The sequence below is a fragment of the Pygocentrus nattereri genome, chromosome 28 (genome assembly GCF_015220715.1).
Source record: "Pygocentrus nattereri isolate fPygNat1 chromosome 28, fPygNat1.pri, whole genome shotgun sequence".
Classification (NCBI taxonomy): Eukaryota; Metazoa; Chordata; class Actinopteri; order Characiformes; family Serrasalmidae; genus Pygocentrus; species Pygocentrus nattereri.
The window spans coordinates 13021496-13040316 of record NC_051238.1 but is presented as its reverse complement, the minus strand read 5'-3'; the positions used below and the strand labels follow the sequence as shown (position 1 = coordinate 13040316).

The following is an 18821-nucleotide window of genomic DNA, read 5'->3' as shown; positions in this document are numbered from 1 at the left end:
GAGAAACAAGGAGTGTTAGCATTCAGCTGTAAATGGCCTCTTTACTCAGCCATTAAATCAGGGTATTATTATTTACCCCAGTGTGCCTTAATGAAGCAGAAAGCTGTTGATATGAAGCCTGACATTTTTCTTTGATTAGACAAAAATTGAGTACAAATGAATGTTAATTTCTTGGCTAATAAATCAGCTTTAATGTGCCTGCATTATCAATGCAGTAAGCAAGTGTCTGATAGAGTGAGCATTTTAACAAACATTTTAATGGTCTCCACATCTATGAAGTGATAGCTGCATAATCAGCAACAGCAGGAAATGGAGAGGTTAAGATGGGAAGACTAATAAAACTTCTTAATGAATATGAAAAGAAAAAGAGAGATATTTGAGTGTGTGTGTGTGTGTGTGTGTGTGAGAGAGAGAGAGAGAACAGAAGAAATCAGCGCTTTTAAGTTCAGTGGCAGTGTACCACTGCTGTAAACAATGAAAGCTAATCTTTGAATCCAATTCAGTCCAAATAGAGTGAAGAGTTTGTAGACCCCATAAACAACACCCACCAATGCCTGTGTGCACGTGTACACAAATGTATTCCAAATGTTTTCTTGTGTATCATATACACTTGTGGTATAAAGTTCCTGGAGTGTTAGCAGTTTGACAAATACTGACTTAGAAAATGCAGCAAATTAACACATAGATTGATTCATGTTAAGAATGCACCGATGATTAACGTGCTAACCTGTTTATAAGTGATGTGGTTAGTTTGACTGTCTGATATCCTTAAAGAAATGTAAATCCTCAGGGTGGTTCAATCAAAGCTAGCCACGACTTCTCTGCCAGCTTTTTAGGCCATCCATTCTTCAGGTAAGGCAGGTAAGTCAGCAAGTGTCATGGTTTGTGTTGTGAAGAAACAACTACACACTACATTTACTGATGTGTGGTATGTGAAGCAAGCTCATATTTTTACATATATGTTTAAAATAGTTTTTTTTATATTTTAATTTGAATTTACACCATCTATGCATTACATGTGCATTCTATTTGCGCCGTCTGCGAAGTGACTACATTTCCCATGATTCTGTGCGTCGCGCCGCGCCGCCGAATGTCACGCTGGTGCTGGTTGATGGTGACGTTTGCAAATCTGGCGTTTTGTGCTTTATCGTAGTTGAGGTTTAGCTGGGCAGTGACTCGGAGTTGTGCAAGTGCAGTACTGTTACACGTCAACCAGGACATTTATCCACAAAGCAGGAGTGTAAATATCACTGTGAACACGCTGAACGGGTACACTGGACGGCGTCTGCGAGGTTTACGGAGTTCCGTGTTGAGGAAAACACTAATTGGAGGCCTGCGGGAAAAGGCGATCCCCGGACTCTCCTGTGGACTCCAGGCCGAGATGAGAGGACATGTCACTGGGGCGATGTGTTAACGTTGGACTCTCCTCCCTTTATCTTGCCGATAAGAGGGCAAGGACCTAATCTGCGACAGGTTATTAAGCCTTAAAACTGACTTACACCTGAACATTCAGCAAATTGATAAGGACAAATATCTTGCGAAACATACAGAGGGTTAAAGTTCCTGGAATGCTTGCAGTTTGACAAGTGGTGATTAGCTAGCTAGCTAGCTGGGTAGCTAACATAGCAAATTAACAAGTGGATTGATTAGTGCCGGGTATGTACCGGTGACGTTAATGTGATGATCTGTTTAATCTGTTTGCGAGTTTGTTACTAGTTTGGATTTCCTCATATTCATTAAATAATAAAGTAGTTTAGTCAGAGTTAGCAACACTTAGCCAACTGCTTCGCCAACTTTTTAGCCTTTAGCCGCTCCACTCGTGAGCGTTAATTAAGTTAGCTGGTGTCATGGTTTGTGTTATTAGGAGACCGCTAGTAAGTTGTGATTGTTGACCTTTTGTGTGGTGTGTAAAGTAAGCCTATATGTTAATGGAGAATGTCATTCTTGTCCATTTTTTAGTATAATGAGTCATAGCGACATTGTTGAACTGCCTGAACTAGAACGAGCCAAATGATCCGCATCGTATTATCTGCCATAGCAAGGTAGCAGTATCTCATTAGCCAGCTTGGTTGTCTGAGATTTATCGTGTAATTCCGCTAAATGAGATAATGGTCAAGATGTAAACATAATCGTTCATATTGGTTTGATGTGAAATGCTACGTTCTAGAGAAACTTAGCAAGTCAGGACTATTCGTAGTGGTGGTGTTGGGATCCAGACGTCTGAAGTGTTGAATGCTTCTAGAAGCTAACTCACTTAGTTAAATGTGTAATACAAAGTGGTAATAAATGGGCTGCCTGATTCATTGGGCCTCATTCGCCAACAGTTCTTTTGTTTTCTTCTTATCTTAAAACCCACTTACACAGTTATAAAGATTCTGACATTTACTGATGTTTTCTTATTTGGGATTTGTTCTTAGGTAAGAACAGAATCTACACACACTCAAGGGCACAAAGATGCAAACAATTCTGTAGTTTAAGAATAGATCATTAATCTCATGTAGATTATTTCTAGGACCTTTCCCAAGAAGAAATGTAAGAAAAAATATAGGAAGATGTTGGTGAGTGAGGACCCTTCTTTTACAATAGTTCTGAGATAAGCATTTAGTCTTTTTAATTTAGTCTTAATTTTTTTATCTATTTATAGTTTATAGGTACATGCAGGGCATTATAAGGCAAAGAAAACACATTTTATTAGATTTATCATTTTTTGTACATATACACCTCAGAGGATATCCGTAGGTAACCTGGTGGATTGTTAAATATATATATATATATATATATATATATATATATATATATATATATATATATATATATGTATATGTATATATATATATATATATATATATATATGTATATGTTTATGTGTGTGTGTGTGTGTGTTGTAGGCATCACAACCCCTGATTCTTATCAACAAAGAAATTATAAAGATTGATTCTGATTTTTAATTTTTTTTTTTTTACAGTCTTTGTCAACAATGCATCATTCCGCATCAATACACTTTGTCTTTGTTTACTTTTCAGTGACTAGTGTTCAGTGAATTTTGCAGAGATTTTGAGAAATTGGTGGAATTCCTCCTTTACATTTTAACTCAGGCTAAGTGTTGGTATCAAATGTAATACAGGCTGCAATCATCCCACAGTATCAAGAGGACCAAGCCAGCATACCTTTTTTATTCTAAAGCCATTTGGTATAAGTTAAAAATGGAAATGTAATTCTGTTTTATTTTTTTCTTCTCAACATAGGACACCAACATTGGTGTGGATGAGGCTGCCATGTTGCTTTTGGATTTTAAGGATTGAAGTTGCCGTTGTTTCATCCGGCCCTGTTAACACTGACAGCATCAGAGCCACCGATTGCTGAGGATTGTTTATTCGGCGGTTTCTAGCTTGTGACAGGCGAAGTCAAAACTGTCAAACATGAACCGTTACCTGCCTGTGGCGCAGCAGCACTTCCTGACTGCTCTGGCCAGCACCAGTGTGGTGGTGAAATCCATCTGCGCCACAGTGCTCTTGCTGTACCTCATATCGTGGCTCGTGGACACGCATGTTGCTCTCGGCGTCACCCCTGGCTACCTCTTCCCACCAAACTTCTGGATCTGGACTTTGGTGACCCACCCTGTGGTGGAACAGCACATATTGGGTGTGGCAGTGAATGTTGCCACAGTGATTGTTGCTGGGCGACTGCTAGAGCCTCTCTGGGGGGCTCTGGAGCTGCTCATCTTCTTCGCTGTAGTGAACGTTTCTGCCGGCCTGCTTTCCGGCCTTTCCTATGTGCTCACTTATGCCGCCACATTTGATTTGAGGTATCTGTTTGCTGTACATGTGTTTGGTGCGCCAGCTTTTCTGGGTGGTGTTTTGGTGGCCCTGAAGCAGACTTCAGGCGATACGACAGTACTTAGGGTGCCACAGATTCGTCTCAAGGCAGCTCCTGCCCTAGCCCTGCTAGCGTTATCCATCTTGAGGCTAGCTGGGCTACTGGACAGCTCAGCTCCACTAGCAGGCTGTGGCTATGGAGCATTAGCAGGATGGGTGTACTTGCGCTTTTATCAGCGACACAGCCGTGGGCGTGGGGACATGTCGGACCACTTTGCCTTTGCCTCCTTCTTCCCTGAGGCACTGCAGCCAGCTGTGGGCTTTGTCGCTGGCCTTGTGCATGCAGCCCTGGTCAAGATAAAGGTGTGTCGGAAAATGGTGAAGCGCTATGATGTTGGAGCACCATCCTCCATCACCATCAGCCTGCCTGGTACAGACCCACAGGATGCTGAGAGGAGACGGTAAGAGATGCACTAGATAGAAAAAAATGTAATAGAATTTGAAAGTAGGTGATATTTGTGTTGCTACTAACATCAATATAGCCCATGTACTTCTTGGAAAGTTATCGTCTGTGAAACGGAATTATTTTTCTCAGGTGTAGTAATCAAAAATGTATTTTAGCAATATTTATTGCAATTTTCTTGTTTGTTTCAATGAGAATCAGCATCAAGCTCATATCAGATCAGTTTGAATATGAGAAGGGGAAAAAACAATGAATCGATTCCAGTTCCCCAACAAATCTGGCATGAAATAGCACTGACATGACATCACTTCATTATGTCATTCTGTATTTTGAGTGTGATACGTGTTCATCATAAGTGAAGTGCATCAATTATAATAACTCATGACTTTCACATGATTTATAATTTGCTTGTCGTACATATCATAGAATTGTTACATAAAATAATTTGTTGAAATTGATTATTAATGTAATAAAACTTATGTTAAAAATGTGTAGCGTACCCCTTTAAGAATGTTGTTGAGCTGAAAGGGCTTAACTGCATTTAAAAGAAATAAATTACAATAATTAGAAGTAGTTGTTTTACAAGGATATATAATGTTCGGCATAGGAAGACACTCAGACTTGGAATTGTAAAGTTCTACCTGAGCAAAGCTGTGCAGTAAAGGGCCCGTATCGTGGAAAACCAAATTTCACTAGCTTTTTTTAAAATGAAAGACTGAACTTATGTGAAAACATTGTAAACAAAACATACAACTGACTACCCTGTCTGTACAGTCCGTATGTGGAAAAAATGCTGGAGAAACAGCCCATTTTAAATTCATTATTTCTGTGATGTTGCAGGAACCAATTCGCTTACAAATATTCACCTACTTGGCCTACAGCAGTTTAGCTCTGCCCGTTTATATTGAAATTCTGTTTCAGCTATGTGCTTTTTGAGTGAAGCCTAAAGACATCTTAATGACACAGTAACACGAACAGATTTATTTCTAAGGGATAAAAAGAAATTGGAAAGTGGTCATATAAAAATTAAATGCGCACAAATATAACTGGACCTCCAGGAAAAGAAATAAATGAAAATGTAGGATATGGGCCCTTTAAAGTTGAAAGTTTGTGCGCTATTAGGGTTGCTATGAAAATAAACTTTTACTGTCGCATTATATAATATTTGCAATTGGTCTGCAGGCAACTGGCATTGAAAGCCCTAAATGAACGTCTAAAGCGAGTGGAGGACTCTGCATGGCCCAGTATGGAAGACGAGGAAGATGACGATGATGATGAAGTTCGGACGGATGCGCCTTTGCTACCAACCCGTGATCCCTCGCTACCACCACCCAGCTCTACCCAGAATCCCACAGGACAGGAGTCCAGCATTATAAGCTTTGAAGACGCCCCTGCTCACTCCTAACACACACGCACACATACACGCATATAAATGGGTGCAAAAACCTCACAGTTTACCCTCAGAATTTAAGTTAAGATACAATCGTAGTACCTGCTGAAGATGCAGGTAGACATGCCATGATCAAATCACTCAAAAATACGATGAATTGCCATAGATCTTTATCTGTCAAATCAGATACATTGTCCTGACACAACCAAGCCTACAAATCCACTGATATGTTTTTTGAAAATGTACAAAAAGAACTTCAGACTTTCCTGAAAATCCATATATATGGCACTCAAGGTTTTTTTTTTCTTTTCTTGGCGATGTACAAACAGGCAGACAGGAATATCTTTATCTCTCCCTGTTATGTGTGTGTGTGTGTGTGTGTGTGTGTGTGTGTGTGTATATATGTATGGATGTGTGTATGTGTTTGTATACATGTACATGTGTGCATAAGGTTTCTGGAAGGTGTTCTTTCCAAATAAATGCTTAAGCTGTGCTGGGGCTTATTACTTACATTTTACCTGAGCTCCAGGCTCTCTAGAAAGCTTAAGGGTAACTGCTAGTTTACTTTCCCCTCCCAGCAGCAAGTTGCAGGACAGTTAACTATTTTTTTATTTAATGACATTAAGTCCTTTTTGCTTATAATTTGGGTTAAAAGGCTGCTTCCTTTTGTATTTCACCAGCATGGTGACATTGAAAACATCCTTTAAAATATGAGCTGGTTTGCCAAAGGTGGAGATTTGCAGATTTCATAATACCTGAGATGATAAATATTCAAACCACATTTCACTGGTCACATTTGCCAGACCATTCCCTTACTTTCTTTGTGCTTTGAACGTTGATTGATTTCAAACATTGAGTTATAAACTAGAGGCACATCTTCTCATCAGTTCTGTTCTTGAATAGGACCTCACTGGAGTTTTGGACTGGGGATTATACACTCAAGGATACACAATTTAATAGGGATACAATAGGTTGGGAATTGTATAGTAAAATTAATCAAATACAAACATTTTAGCACAGTAGTCCAACATCACCTAAATATGCTCTTCAGAAGTACAGTAGTACAAACATTTGTGCCAGTTTGGAGGCTGTATCTGTATATCATGGCTGAGCTTAAGCATAGCTTACTAAATTTCTGTATAGATCAGATATTTTTATGTATAACAGTATAGAGTTTCTCTGCATCTCTATGTTACAGTTTTACTTTAGATTACCACTAGTTTTGAGCAAAAGGAAAGCCAGAAATGATGTATTACCACCCCCTGCTGTTCTTGCATGGTATAGTTCAACTTTCCTAAAGTTGAAGCCACCAGCAGTCCAGTAGCCTTGAGTGGAGATGCAATTAATAGGACTGAGTAAATAAACCATGTAATATTTTAATGAGAAATGGCAGATTCTCTCCCAAGTTGGTGGTGCTTTGTGCCTTCAGGCTATATTCATTACCATCTGCGGGAGAGAAACATGCCAGTTCTGGTCCTTGCCACCACACATTTTGAGAAAGTTGCACCTCTAGGCTATAACTGTGTTTATTGTCCATCTTTTTGGGCATATGAGACCTTGCATGAAGATGAGAGTATGTACAGTGGACATCCTAGGTAGTTCAAACTGAGGATAGCAATACAGCAATGTTTCAGCTACACACTACATTTCACATTTCTCTTCTGAGGTAATATGTATCAAGCTTTTTAGTGTGAGAAAGATGACCTAGAGTTGGTTTAATCACTTTTATATCCTAAATAACAATAGTTTCATGGACAGTGTGATGCTGATCCTCAATCAGCTGAACATTCTATGTGACTTTTGATGTATATGACCTCTGGAGTCCATTCTCTGTGTTGATCTCTGTGTTTTTCAGCCATCATAAAAGTATTTTCTAGGTTGTGTAAACCTACAGCATTCACGATCTTGAAATCTTACTCTGTTATGTGTGGGGAAAGTTGGGTTGGACATTTGTTTGTGTTTCACCGGGAGCAAGTGTTGGAGGGAGAGCAAAAATAGAAAGAATTTGCGCCTGTTTGTATAAAGCACACATTCTCTATACTTTTGACAGTGATGTTCAGAAATGGAGGGGCAGGATTGTGGGTCAATTTTGCTGAGGTTTTGTTTTTGTTTTTGTTTTTTTTAGGTGGTTGGATTTCTCACTAATAGTTTTTTGTTTGTTTCAGGTTTTTAATACATTCTGTTAATCTTTCTCCCTCTCTGGTTGTGAGTCTCAACATCTCTTCGCTCAGTGGCTCAGAAGCCCACCTCTCTCTCTGATTCTCTTTCTCTCTCCAATAAAAGACTATAAGGAGATCACCTTTGCTACTGAAACTTGATTTTCCATGAATGGGAAATTCATGGAGATTTTAGCTGGTAGTGTGGACATACAGTCACCTGTTGCCACTCTTGGTACACGATAACACATTAATGTTATATGATTGAAATATATGGAAGAAAAAGAAAAGCAACATAAATTTTCTTATTATGGTCATTGTGTTGGGCATCTCTGAGTCACCAGAACAGCTTCAGTATGCCTTAGCATCTCTTTAGATGTTGAGTTGGGTCAAGATCTGCTGAAGGGGAATGCTCATCAAACCATTCAGTGATGCCTCGTGCCCTGTGGACAGGGGCATTGCTGTACTGGAAGAGTCTGTTCCAGGCAGGCTGCAAATGTGTTGTAAGATAAGGTGGTCAATCAGAATAAATTTGTATTGATATACAGTGATCATTACAGCAAAATCTCACTGTAGGCATCAAGCATTCAGGCCTGTCTTGTGTGAATGGTGCATGCCACCCATGCACGCCCACTTGTGAAGAATATGGTGAAAGATGACTCATCTGGACCACATTTTCCACATCTCTGTAGACAAGTACCTATACTTCATGTGGCTGAACTTTCCAGTTGTCATTTTGTCATGAGGGGTTTCTTCACTGCAGCTTTACTAGAGTATGCCTCTCTGTGTAGTAGCCTGTTCATGCAGAGAGACGAGTCATGTCCTGCACTGACATTCTCAGTCACCTGAAGAACAGTTGCTCTTCTGGTTTTCCTTGCACATCACACTACATGCCACAGATGGTTGTATTTTACTTGCCTCATTGTATCAGCAGTGCACCTGTCTGGAAGTGTGTGAACATGCTGTGTGCTCATATTCAGGTTTTTCCTAAAATTTGTCATCTATCTGTATATAGATACAGTTATTGTCTGTCATATCCTAATATATACTTCAGCTGGAAATATATGGTTGATCCTATAGACAAAGCACATGGAGCTTCACATGCCAGCCATTGTTGAGAAGAAATTTCTTCTTAAAACCCACTTACAAAGTTTTCACAAAGACTCTGACATTCACCAGTATTTTATTATTTGTGATTTATTCTTAGGTAAGAACAGACTCTACACACACTCCAGCATAAAATTGTGAACAGTTCTACGGGTTGAGAATCTGACATGGGCTTTTTCTTAGAATCTTACTCAAGAACAAATGTAAATAAAAATTAAGATATTGGTGAATGAGGTCCTTTCTTATCAGCACTGTTTATTCTTAGCTTTTTATGTTCAGCTTTAGTTGTCAAAGGTATTACTAATTCTGAAGGTGCTGTTGAAATATCTTCATTTCTGTTCTTTTTAATCTGACCTGAGCCTAAGCATTGTGTAGTTAAACTTGGCTTAACTTAGTAGACAGAATGTTTAACGTCACATTTCCTTTAGCTTTTATGATGGCGCTTTTGCAGAAGCAGGCCCATAACTGTGTACACCAGGCCATGAGTTTCACAAGGAAATCTGGTCACCAGGCTGTTTTTGTGTGGAATCAAGTACAGAGGTAGATTGGTTGACTGTAAGGGTGCCTCTTGATTGTGAACAGAAAGTCGCACGAACCTTTACAGCCACTTACCAAACACACAGGAGTCCCTGTTTTAATCTAGTCACTCAAGAAGGATGACTCATTCCCAGGATTGAATGTAATGAAATACATATTTAGAATACAGAATTAAGTGCTTATATTCAGTATACACTGAAGTCCTGCTAAAGCCTGAGTAGACTGATAAACCAAATACATGAGCCAGTTATTAATCTCTCCTTTACTAAGCTCTTGTGGGGGAAGATGATACTGAGCAGTCCTCAGAAGTGGACATATTTACCAGCCCTGCTGAAGAAAACAGCACTAATTAGCATGCTGGTCTGTGCTATTCTAGTGTCGGTTTGATGCTGGTTTAGCTGGATACTCAGCATACCAGCATCCAAATCACAACATATGCTGGTTCTGCTTGGGACCACACGCGACCCTGAGGGAGAAGCGGATTACAAAATGTGTGTGTGTTCTTGGGACCAGCCATGCTGGTCTGTGCTGTTTTTTTCTAGCAGGAACTAATAAGCTCAATACTGGTATTGTGCTTGACTCATGCTGGCGTTCTGTAATTCACTACCTCAAATCACAGCCATGCACTTTAGATAAATGTGCAGGATTTCATTACTGGGATATGGTGGAAATTTGCTTCACAGAACCAAAATAATGTTAAGAATTTTGTAACTTCATTAATTAAAATAAGGGAATTTTTAATGAAACATGTTGACAAAAATGACATGAAAAAAAACAGTGAGGAACTGAATTAAACATCAGAACAGGAGTTTTTTATTGAGATGTGTATTAAATGTTTTCTGAGTATGATAATTTTTATGTACTGTGATATATATATATATATATATATATATATATATATATATATATATATATATATATATATATTTTTTTTTTTTTGTTTTTGTTTTTGTTTTTGTTTTTTTTTTTTTTTTTTTTTAATGGGGGTTTATGCTTAATGGACAGGGTCGGCTGGGTACTACACGTGTGAAAAGGAAAAAAACAACGTGAAGCCAATGTGACAAAAGCCATTCATTTACACTGAGACACACACACACACACACACACACACACACACAAACACACACATCTAGGCCGCTTCTCCTTCTGGGTCGCGGGATTTACACTGACAAGCTTTTTGTAAAATAATTGCTTTTAAGGACGTTGAGGTGAAGGTTAGGTAAAAAAAACGATGCGATCATATTTCAATAATTCGTGCAGTCCAAACACGGAAAAATAAAAGGTAGTTCCATTTTTAAGCAGCACAGCTCTCAAACATAAAATTATTAGCTCATCCACAAATGTCCAGCAGATGGCGCCACTGGCATAGTCTATACGGTAGGGACGGTCTGCGTAGGCTTAATAGAGCCATAATATACCAATAGGTTCCCGCAGCTGACAGCACACCACAGCCCTTTGACCACATTAGAGGAAGGACCGTTAGCTGCTCTGCATTTATATGGGAGTGTGAGTGCTCTAGGCTTTGGAGTGAGGGCACTTAAGAAGATATAAAATTTAATCTGGAAACTATAAAATTCAGTTATTTAAAAACTTCTCCCTCCTTATGTTTGAAAACTTAACGAGAAAACCAGACAAATATTACTTAGTGTGTCTTAGCAATATTAAATTATATTACAACACCAGATGTGTGGATGGTGATTTCATCAGTAATTATTGATCAATATCCAGTGCTTCAAACAAATTCATTTATATCAGGGTCCAGCATACAGGCAGGCATGTGCGATATGGCAAAAATATAACGCTCATGATAAATAGAGCTATTATATTATTAGAGGCTTGATACGGAGAAGCGGTTTAGAAAATGTGTGTGTGAGGCTTGATACATTGGGTCAAATTTAAAAATAACAATTAAAAATATACAGTCTGTGAATAGAGGGATTTTACTGGACATTTCACATACGGCGCTGATCTAAATCCAGTTAAACCAGATTGCTGTCTTTGTAATGGGACACCCAGTTACCGCTGTTTTTATCTACGATATGCTCAAAAAAAGCATATCGTGACGTAATGTGTCACGGTAACGAACAATACCGCCAGATTGCCCATCAATAGAAATACCAGCTGTCCGCGTGTGTAAGGGTTAAATAAAGTAATCTGCTGTCAGCGTGCCCGAGCAGGCGTGGCTCATGACCGCGCCCGCAGTCCCTTCCCCCTGTGCGCGTGTCCGCCCTCTGCGCGTGCTCGTCGCCGACTCATTGTATCGGGCACAAGAGGCTAGAGCGCAAACCGCTGGACAACAACTGAGAGACGAGCAGAGCTTCAAGTAAGACAACTTTACCGTTTACGTTTCGGTACAAATCTGTGTTTAAAGTGAAAATTCTCGCCTACTCAGATGTACTACGGCGTGCGCTGTGTAGCACTTTGTATTTCATTTCAGAGCTACTGTTAGACAGGACTTCTCCAGCGGCCGCAGTAGCAGCAGCGGGCTAACGCAGCTTCCGCCAGAAGGGACGTTAATCTGTTATAAAGGGCTTCATTGTTGTCTGTTGGAGGGCTTCACTGACTAGTTTATTGTGTACGAGGACGTACTTGTACTGTGGTTAATTACGTTCTTTGAGGAAACGTGTACTCCGTTTGTTTTTGCTTTTAATGAAAGATTTGTGTGGGTGGACTTATTAACTTAGAGAATATAACCCAACCGTGCCGGCTGAGGCTAGCTAGCTTTAGCTCATTTAGCTAGCTCGACACAAATTTTGACCGAACTAGGCTTAACCCTGTTTAACGTTGGTCCATCTTTCACCTCTTTTTGCTAACTGTAGCTCAGCAGAAAATATAAGTAATTAACACCGGTTTGTCTAAGTGTATTTAAGTAACTAGTTACTTAACGTTAACTTGGCTGTCTGGTGACCTGGCGGACGTTTCCCTGTTCTACAGTGGAGTCCTGTGAAATTTAGCTAACGTTAGCTAGCTGGCTAACGTTACGTTAACGTTGTTTGAGCGTTTAGCTGGCATGTGAGTGGACATTGACTGTTATATATGTATTTTGACGTTACAGGGAGGTAGCAGAGCAGGAGGGGAGGCTGTAACTTAGATTAAGTGTTCAGAGATATGTGTAAGTTACAGGACGCTTCGCCTGTTTTCAGCTGATAGACTTTCTTCAAGCAGGGAACTCCTCCATCGTTACATAAAGGAGCTTCAGGTCAGGTAATGAACAAAGCAGAGCACCCACTGTGGTTAGCTAGGTATGTTTTATCCTTAAACGCAATTCATCAACACAAATACAGTAACAGCGTTAAAGGCGAACCTGAACGCTAGAAAGATTAGTGGCTGAAGCTTGAGCCAAGTTAAGGTTACAATGGGGTGGGGGGTTGAGTGTGAGATCCCACTCACCGAACACACAGATTGCTATTCGTCAGTATACTAAACCACGCAAACCGGTTTCCAGCGTTGAATTACTATTGAATCGCTGTGAAGTTCATTAGCGGCGTAGCGCAGATCCTCCGCAGCGTGAACAGCCATCTGTTGCTGCCTTGACGCCATCTTAAGCCGGAGGAGCCCGAAGACCCACCCAGCATGTTTGGAAGAAATTGTGATCGGCTTAGAATTACTTATCTGACTTTGACAGCCATTCTGTATGTTAAATACAAAATGAATAAATCTATCCCTCAAGCCGTCAGGTTCTCTTACAGACCTGCTGGTGTTGAAGTGAGTTGCAATGTGCGTACAACATTACGTTCTGACAAGATAAATCTTTGTGTTTTTAAATCGCACTTCAAGGGATTTGTTCTGTAGTGCCTTTGTGAACAAACACTCGGCAGTTTCTGACTATGGATCCAGTTTTTTTTTCTCCTTAGATAACCTTCTGAGAACATGTCCAATAGTTTACCTTACTGATTTTGTAAAGGTTGCCTTTAGGTGTGGAAAACGAGGATGTACACGTTGAATTTCAGCTGTACAGTTGTGAATAGGGAAACTGTTGCCAGAAATCCACTGTGACACTGGATCAGATGTAAAATGCCATAGTATTGCATAGGTGGACCCTATTAACCCTGAACTACAAACACACTGTAATGTTTGTTTTGCCCAAGATGCTGTATTTGTTTCTATCATCTGTGTGTTCTCAAACATAATAGATTTACAGTGCCAACTTGGGTCCATATTCATTTTGAAGTTTCGATTGTTGAAACCTACATTGTTTATGTTGATGTATCCCTGGTAATAGGCCTTTTAAGTTTTATATTAGGCACACAGGCCACAGCTGGACTTCCTCTGAGGAGCATTCTGATAAGTGAAGACGTAGTTGTGGTGCCTAACTTTACTGAGCTGTCTTTTAATAGAGTTTGCTATCTTCTGTTTCGTCCTTTTGTGATCTTGGTTTAAGGAGAATGTGTTGGGTTGGTATGAAAGTGACTTTCCAAACGTGTGATCTATAGTGCAGAGTGGTCATGGTAGATGTCAGTGTGACTGTAGACCTGCATGTGTGATTAACATATCATGAGAGATCTGTAGGGTAGGTCTGTCTGTAAGTACAAATAGAATGTGTGTGTTTGTAGCCATAGCAACTATCCTCAGTGAGCTGATGCTGCAGAGTGTGTCTCTAGACAGTTTGTGTATGTGTGTGTTGCAGACATGGCAGCAATCCGTAAGAAGCTGGTGATCGTGGGAGACGGAGCTTGTGGTAAAACCTGTTTGCTTATCGTCTTCAGTAAAGACCAGTTCCCTGAGGTCTACGTACCCACTGTGTTTGAGAACTATGTCGCTGACATCGAAGTGGATAGCAAACAGGTAAATCATGTACACACATTCTCCCTCTGACAGATGCACGCAAGGTGAATTAAGCTTGACATCATGCTGTAAAAAGTTCGCACCTTTCCAGGTGTTGTAAAAGAGAGACGTGTGTTCTGCTTTGACCCACCTTGTATATTAAACAAGTGGAAGTAATAATGAAATGTATTAATTACCTTTTCAGTAAATGAGTCAAACTGAAAGATCATAAAAATTCTACACCAGTGTCATATTACATCAAGTACAAAGTAACAGGAAATGGATGGATGGAATTATGAAAATATAATTGTGCTTGAAGTGGGCTGAGATGTCTGCAGTATTAAGATACTGTGGCTTTGTGTTCTGACCCACAAACCCAGTTTAATTAGCTAATGAAGCCACTCCTTTCTGCTGGAGCTCTTTGATATGAGATTATTTTGAGTTAAACTGCCCTGGTTCAATGTCCCTATTTAGAAAGGCGTCCTTATTGCAACCCCCCCGTAATGTTTCTTTAACACATGCTACCAGAGATGTTAAGTATTAGCTGCCACATCAGCTTGTTACACTTAACTGCTCCACATAAACAAATAAATTATGTCTTAATTGGAGTTTCAGTAGATTTATTTGAGCTAACTCTGTGTTTTAGGTGGAACTGGCCCTTTGGGATACTGCTGGGCAAGAAGACTATGATAGGCTGCGGCCCCTCTCCTACCCAGACACCGATGTCATCCTCATGTGCTTCTCCATCGACAGTCCAGACAGTTTAGGTGCTTTTCTTTCTGTTTCTCCCAATGAGACTGCAAATCTACTGTCAATCCTCTGTGTATGTTAACTGTCCTCCCACTCAGATCTCATTCTTCTGTTGTCAAACAGCTTTGGAGTATAATTGCTGAGAGTACCGCTGTCTGTCACAATGTCGGTGTATGTCTCAGTGGTGTTTAAGATTAAGACATTGTCTTTCTTCCTGGTTAAAATTTAAGATATTGTGTTAGCCAATTGGGTTGAGAATGATCTTTACTTGTTTAACTGGATTATTGCCTTGTATATTGAACCATTACAATTAAAACAAAAAGTCAGTGACTGACCTGTTAAAGATTAGTGATGTGAGTAGGATTTGTATTAATTGTAGAACATCATATAAATCAACATATTAGCTACAAAAGACTTGAGGATCGTTAAAGCTAGCCGGTGTCTGACCTTCAACCTGTGTCCTCTGTCTGTGCAGAAAACATTCCAGAAAAGTGGACCCCTGAGGTCAAACACTTCTGCCCAAATGTACCCATTATCCTTGTGGGCAACAAGAAAGACCTACGCAATGATGAACATACACGTAGAGAGCTGGCTAAGATGAAACAGGTAAGTCTCACAGAGTTGGTGCACCTAACTGTGCATTCATTTCTACCAGTGAAACCCCCTACATGTGAGTTCATAGCCTTCCTGCAGTTGTGATAATGGTGATTTGTGATTAGTGTGGTAGAGTGGACTCAAAGTGGCCTGGAGGTTACCGTGTTGGCATGTTTAGAAGAAGTTCGAGCAGAAGGCTGATGAATTGTTTCTCTTGCCCTATTTCTTTATTACAAAAAATACGAACAGCACTGTAAAAGACCTGTTACCATGGTACTCGCACACAGCTATTTACTCACAAAAAAAAGCCTCAAATGCATGGCATGCATTTTGTAACTCTCACTTAATTTCCCTTTCTAACTCAGGGTGCATATCAGCAGCGAGACTACCTATCTTGCTTGCAGCTAGCATGATCACAATTAGCCTTTTTTTTATGATTTCCTCACCTCACCTACATACTTGCTTTATCATACTGAGCTACGGTACAATCACAGCAAGAAATAAATTACACTTCATTGATCATCCAACAGGAACCAGTGAAAGCTGAGGAAGGGAGGGACATGGCCAATCGGATTGGAGCTTTTGGCTACATGGAGTGCTCCGCAAAGACGAAGGACGGTGTCCGGGAGGTGTTTGAAATGGCAACCAGGGCAGCGCTTCAAGCACGTAGGGGCAAAAAGAACAGCAAATGCCTTCTGCTGTGAACACACAGCACTGGACTGAAACCCCAAACAGGGGCAAACAAGTGTGTGTCCATGAGGACATTCCTCAAACTCGCCAAACGCTTTGGAAGAAAGTAAACTCTGAACATAGTTTTTGTTTTTAATTTTATTTTTAATCTTTCCTTTAGTCATGGAAATGTTTTATCAGTATTTAAGAAATGCAGAGGACTTTTGTTTTTGTTTGTTTTTATGATGCTTTACCTGATGAGCTTTGTGATATCCTAAAAGCCACACCCACCCACCAAATTCTGCCATGTGACTCAAAAAGCTGCCAGTTGAATGCACAGCCCAGCTTCCAATTGCTGGCCAATTATTATGTGTTTTTTTTGTTTGTTTGTTTGTTTTGTTTTGGTTTTTGTTTTTTTTGACCAACCATGAAACAGGGCTGAATATGTGAACGTGGTTTGTAATATCTGTATGTATGAATCATTTTTATGGGTTGTTTTAGATTGGGATTTAAAACTTGTTTTGAAAGCAAAAAGGAAATGGAGGGGTGGGGGTAGATATGTATACATACATGTACATATGAACAGGTGTGTAGTAATGTATACACACTGTCATTACATGACTGGAATTTGTAAACTAGACTTGGTAATCTTATGTAATAAAATACTTTCTATAAGGAGCACTAGTCTGACTGCTTTGTTTTATGAATGAATGTTGCATACATAAATGGATTGATAGATAAACATCTAAATTCACTTCTTGGTTCACACAGTAGAAGTATTACTGCTGTCAGACCAATGACACAATTGGTCTGACACAATTGACACAATTTGAGAATGTCCTTTACATCGTGCAAATTTGATGATGCCCAAAACCATGTGAAAAGTCTGGTTCCATTGGCTTACACTAAGAGTGAAGTGTTTTTTTTTTTTTTTTTTTTTTTCCTTCTCCTGTAAATTTGTCATTTTAGAGATATGAGGTCTTGTTCCAACAGCAGTGAAATGTAAAAATAGGCTGTTTTAAATCATTTTCATGATGTCATGAAAACCAATGCATTTGCATATACAACAAACCTACAACAGTTCATTCTTATCCAATCACTGTGAAGTTATAAGGAGTGTTTCACCCTGAACTACTTTTTGAATGAGGCACAAAACAGGGCAGCCAATCAGAACAGACTGTTTATGTAGATCAGTCTTAAGTACACAATGGTTCAAGTAACTTAAAGAAATAAACAGACTAAAATGGTCATGTAAAAATGAAGTGTAGCTGTTTCTGATAGATGATTACAAATTTCATAAGCAGACAATGGAATAAAAAACTACTCAATGAGAGTAAATTCTCTTCATGTACATGGAAGTACTGCTTTATTAATACCTACAAAAATGTCAGTGGTGGAAACTGGTTTTTGTATGATGTGATATTTCAGACGTTTGACCACTTTTTAAACTGTAGGACTGGGTATCCACTAACTGAACACTGGTGAAGGCAGTACTATTGGTTTAAGTAGCAGTTCCAGTCGTATTTGAAGTCAGGCCTGGAATTAAATTATTTTTTTTCCTTAATCCGTATTGGGTCAGGAAAAATATTAAAATGTGCAGTGGAGCCACACCTAACCCTGCGACTCTGGAAGAAGCTCTGACTGTGTATGAAGGGGCTCTGTAAGACTCTTACACCTCTGCTTACTTTCACTTATACAGTGTGAGGTGAACAAAAGCGGGATTTAGTGTGACTGTGGCAACAGGCCGCTCTGAGCAGTGAGAGGGGAAAAGAGGCTCAGTTCACTTCAGGAAGGAAACTTGTCATGCTAACCCCACCCAGCAAGGACAGCGAGAAAAGCTAGTGGCCTTCCAAACGGCGGCCTTTCTCGAGCAGAGCCAGCGAGGAAAACGCCGACGCCCTTTCTGCCTTTCTCACTCTGACTCTGTCTGTCTTTCGTTCTGTCTCTCTCTCTCTCATTCCCTGGCTGTTCCAGTGTTCCCCCGCTCCGCTCCGGCAGTGTAGTGCGCCGCGCCTCTGCGAAACCCCGGCCTTTTATACTCGGCTATTTTTAGCGACAGAGAGCGAGACTATTTTTAACCAATGAGCTCATCGTTTTCCGACTGCACCAATGAGAGGAGAGAGGTGAACACGTGTATGGGAAAAGAGAGAGAGAGAGAGAGAGAGAGAGAGAGAGAGAGAGAGAGAGAGAGAGAGAGAGAGAGAGAGAGATGAGCAAACGGACAGCTGATAGAATCGGGGGCGCGCGACGCTCCGCGAGTTCTCATCAACGTCACGGATTTTCCTTGCATGACAGCGAGACTTTGTCATTGGTTTAATTGTTTAGGCTATTTTTGTTTATCCTCAGACACACCGTCTTTGAGGATGCGGGGCGTATATGGAGCTGTTGAGTTTGCTGCGTAATAAACTTCAATTTACGATTCCTGAGCGTCATTTAATCTGGTGAAGTTTATTTTTTAAATTTATTTTTCCATTTTTAATTCACGATTTTTTTGTTCTTTTGGTCTCGAGTGAGAAAAAATAATATGATAAAAGCGATAAAAGTGATCAAAGCTATTTTAACAGTATAGTTTTATC

The 18821-nt window shown here is 39.9% G+C and overlaps 2 protein-coding genes across 2 annotated transcripts; both read left to right on the top strand.

The window, feature by feature from the left end:
* The first annotated feature begins 1098 nt into the window (after positions 1-1098).
* tmem115 (transmembrane protein 115) lies at positions 1099-9161 on the top strand. The gene is made up of 3 exons (XM_017693445.2): positions 1099-1473; positions 3246-4276; positions 5461-9161. Exons 2-3 carry the CDS (start codon positions 3420-3422, stop codon positions 5681-5683), a joined length of 1080 nt encoding a protein of 359 aa, XP_017548934.1. The 5' UTR covers positions 1099-1473; positions 3246-3419; the 3' UTR covers positions 5684-9161.
* Positions 9162-11633: 2472 nt separating this feature from the next.
* On the top strand, positions 11634-16923 carry rhoab (ras homolog gene family, member Ab). The gene is made up of 5 exons (XM_017693444.2): positions 11634-11791; positions 14096-14253; positions 14879-14999; positions 15458-15588; positions 16107-16923. Exons 2-5 carry the CDS (start codon positions 14098-14100, stop codon positions 16278-16280), a joined length of 582 nt encoding a protein of 193 aa, XP_017548933.1. The 5' UTR covers positions 11634-11791; positions 14096-14097; the 3' UTR covers positions 16281-16923.
* The last annotated feature ends 1898 nt before the right edge of the window (positions 16924-18821 follow it).

Bases quoted from the DNA above. Each gene is read 5' to 3' on its own strand.
- tmem115 (XM_017693445.2), top strand. From the start codon at position 3,420: ATGAACCGTTACCTGCCTGTGGCGCAGCAGCACTTCCTGACTGCTCTG. The intron at 4,277-5,460 runs GTAAGAGATGCA...ATTGGTCTGCAG, and splicing joins CAGGATGCTGAGAGGAGACG to GCAACTGGCATTGAAAGCCC.
- rhoab (XM_017693444.2), top strand. From the start codon at position 14,098: ATGGCAGCAATCCGTAAGAAGCTGGTGATCGTGGGAGACGGAGCTTGT. The intron at 15,000-15,457 runs GTGCTTTTCTTT...CTGTCTGTGCAG, and splicing joins CGACAGTCCAGACAGTTTAG to AAAACATTCCAGAAAAGTGG. The intron at 15,589-16,106 runs GTAAGTCTCACA...ATCATCCAACAG, and splicing joins AGCTGGCTAAGATGAAACAG to GAACCAGTGAAAGCTGAGGA.